This window comes from Natrix helvetica, assembly GCF_964273705.1.
Source record: "Natrix helvetica genome assembly, chromosome: 1".
NCBI lineage: Eukaryota > Metazoa > Chordata > Lepidosauria > Squamata > Natricidae > Natrix > Natrix helvetica.
In genome coordinates, this window is record NC_138548.1 from 217932088 (window position 1) to 217935716 (window position 3629).

The following is a 3629-nucleotide window of genomic DNA, read 5'->3' on the forward strand; positions in this document are numbered from 1 at the left end:
TAATTGCAAAGATGAATAATAAGAATTTTGTAGAATATCATTTCTAAGATTTCTCTCAGTAAAGTATATCACAACATCCCTTGGTAGTTGCCTTTGTGATGCAATACGTGAGTTAACTCTGTAAATTTTGTCAATCCTTGCAAAAATCTCAGAAGAATTCTGGATCTTCAATAACGTGGCCAGAGCATCAGCACAAACTTTTCTTAAGTCCTCTCTAGGGTTTTCTCTGATACCCCTCAGTCTAACAGCGTACTCCATAGATCTGAATTGCATCATGATAATCTCCTTATCCATCCTCTGCATATTCCCCTCCATTTCAACAAATTTCAAATCTGTTTCCTTCGTTTTAGTTTCCAAATCCAAAGCCAGATGATTAACTTTGCTGTCCACCTTAAGAACAACTTCTGACAGACCTGTAGCTAAAGTGTGTAATTTTTTATCAAGTTGATCATGTTTTTTAATGGTATCCTGAACCATTTCTTTAACCTCCTTAATTTCTTTGCGTAAAAAAGCATTTTCTTCCCTTATAAAGTCCTTGAAATCCTGATAATTTATTGTGGCACCTGGTGAAGCTTTTTTTTCCGTTGCCATAATTAATAATTCTTACAGCCGCCTCTAGCTGTCACCATTCAATTAACTTTCGTTTTCCTTAGGTATTCAGCTGTAAATTAATACTTGCAAATGTTTCTTTCTAAGTTGCTCGAAATTAAAACTTTGACATTTAAGTAGTTCAGGTTATGTAAACTGGCTTAAAGATTGTTAATAGTTAGGGTTGTTTCAGCCGTTCCGCCTTTATTGCCCCAGCTATCAGCAGGTAATTAGCTTTCGTTTTCTGTAGGTTTTCAGCTATAAATCAACGCCATTTTGAATCCTTTGTTCTAAGCCCACGCCTCTCGAACTCAGCAGTAGTGTTCTTTTTAAAGAGATTTCTTTTTTTTTTTTTTTTTTCTTCCCCCAATTAAAACTTAAAATACTTGCAAAAGTCTTGCTTCCTTCTTGGGATGTTAAGATGTTAAGATGTTAAGGCTGTTCCCGGCGACTGGTTCTGCTTTTTTAGCAGAGGTTATCAAAAAGGCAGGAGAATACAACAACTGTTTTATTCTTTCAAGGTTCTCCCCTTCACCCTAGAACAGGGGTGTCAAACTCAAGGTCCACACAGGGTGCTTAGATCTGGCCCTTGGGGTCAACCTGGAAACAATGAAGGACTGGCCTGCTGTGCCTCTGCTAGAGGAAACATAGTTGGGCTCCCAAACTCCGTTTTCACTGGCAGAGGGTTGCAGGAGGCCGTTGCAGCTGGAAACGGAGCTCGGAAACTCATTTCCACTGGCAGAATGCTCAGGCTGCCACAGGCACCTCCGACACGAATGAGGTCAAGCTGGCCACACCCACCCTGGTCCCCCAAGGTCAAATACAACCCTGAGGCGGCCCTCAATGAAATCGAGTTTGACACCCCTGCCCTAGATAGAACCTCTGCCAGAGGAGGCCCTGCTTTAGATCAAGACTTTCCAGGAAAAGATCACCATCCTGCTTGATAGAACGACGTCTGCTAAATCTCTGGTGGGGGTGGGGAATATAGGTAGGGCTTTATTTACAATCCTTTGAATTAATGACCGTTCAAAGTCAGACTTAAAAAAGTGATTCTGACTATTTCTCACACTTACGACCACCGCAGCATCCCCATGGCCATGTGTTCAAATTCGGATGCTTGTTGACACTGCAAATGACAGTGGCAGTGTCCCAGGGTTATATAACCCCCTTTTGTGACCTTCTGACAAGCAAAGTCAACGGGGAGGTCAGATTCACTTAACAGCCGTGTTGTTAACATAACAACTGCAACAATTCACCTAACAACGGTGGCAAGAAAGTTTGGAAAACGGGGCAAAACTCATTTCACAAATGCCTTGTTTAGCAACAGAAATGCTGGGCTCAGTTGTGGTCGTAAGTCAAGGACTACCTGTAGTGATTTGGCTAGTTTAACTCTTTAGCATAACTCTGCTAATCCTTCTGTAGATTAATTAGTATATGAAAACTACCCCCCTCCCGGCCACCCAGCCCTTATACAGTCATAATTACAGTGGCGGTTTATAGGAGAAAAATCTATTCTTTAATTGGGATGTTATTGAAAGAAGGAGAGCAAAAGCGTTAGAGTGGCTTAGGGATAACTGATAAGTTGTGATGATTAGGATCTTATATTAGGATGGGGAGGGTTAGAGAAAATCCATTTTCTTCAGTTTCTCATTTAGTCCTGGATGATTGAATGATTTTCTGACCCAGTCATTGCTTCTTAGACCAGCCTACAAGATTTACAAGATTATCGCTGAGATAGAATTGGAGTATACTGGTACGATATGCATACCAGCTTGTCCCAGTATGTGAAAAATATTCAGAACAATATGAAAAATGTCCGGAAAGCAGAAACGAAGAGCAACCCAACTTCCCTTTCAACTTTATCTAAGCTCTCATTTTGGTGGGACAGTTCAGGAGAATCCAAAAAGACAATATCATTTTCAGGTCATAATAAAACTAGTAACGTGAAAGAACATTTCAAGATAAATACCTTTTCTTGAGCTCGGCTGAACTGCTTTTGAACCCGCTTGGCAAATAGGCCGGCACCTCCTGTTTTGCCTTCTGCCATGGCTGTGTCTTGCTGTGCAACTTCTGTTTTCAGCATCAGCTTTATTTGTGGTTTGATTTTTTTTTTCTTTAAGGAAGGAAGTCAAGACGTGTTAGAGATCACTAGGCTGGGCTCTGCCTTACCATTGGTTTGAGGCAAATTTGCTTCCTCTGCTGGGTTCTGGGTAAATGAAGTTTCCCTCACAGACAATGTAAGGTGGAAAGTTGTTCTTGTACATGTCAGGCCAGAAAAACCTTAGCGAACAAAATTTTAATTAAGGTCAAAACCCAGCACCGGGTAAATAGAAAACAAAAGGTACAACAGCTATATTGAGGCCACGTGTAAACAAATTCATGGAACTCATGAGATCATTAACAAAAAACTAAACACTAGACTGCTGTCTCATCTGGGGCCTTATATGTTGTTGTATGTTGTGTGGAAAAACTGCTGCCTGGCTATTTAAATAGCAAACTTCCTCATTTTAAAGTTCTGAGGTAATGAGACTAGGAGGCTGCTGAACGGTTAACTGTTTATTAAACTCAGGTAAGAACAGAACAACAACAGACCGGCTGACAGCTATTTATACTGACAGCTGTCAGACCGGTAACCAATGGGAGAACAAGAATTGTCCCGCCAAGGATTTGGCTCAGATGGACCAATCAGGGGTGAGTTGCCGAGCGCCACCTGCTGGTGGACGCTCTTAGTATATAACACCCCTTTCCCCTGGTCCGCGCAAGCGTAGTCGCGTAGATATAGAGGGCGTCTGCGCACGCGCTGGGATCTCCTCATTGTAGGAGTGGCCGTCGATGAAGGAGGAGTGTCAAGACTGCCGCGATGGGGGAGTGACTTAGCAGGCCGCAACCCAAGTGTCCCGCCGAAGTTTGCAGGTAAGTTTCCCGGCGAGAGCGGGGCAGCAGGCGAGGCATCGGAGCTAGTTGTTTTTGGATGGTCGTGCCGGCAGGCGGCGTGGATAGGGCCTGGTTTACTCGGAACATGTGAACTGTCCGGAGGACCC

The 3629-nt window shown here is 42.8% G+C and overlaps 1 protein-coding gene across 1 annotated transcript in view; it reads right to left on the minus strand.

Annotated features, from left to right (window-relative positions):
- BIN2 (bridging integrator 2) overlaps window positions 1-2662 on the minus strand; it is a 44444-nt gene extending 41782 nt beyond the window's left edge. Inside the window, exon 1 of the mRNA XM_081946898.1 lies at window positions 2558-2662. Coding sequence (XP_081803024.1) covers window positions 2558-2635 — 78 coding nt within the window. The 5' untranslated portion in view covers window positions 2636-2662. The remainder of the gene's footprint in view (window positions 1-2557) is intronic.
- Between the last annotated feature and the right edge of the window lie 967 nt (window positions 2663-3629).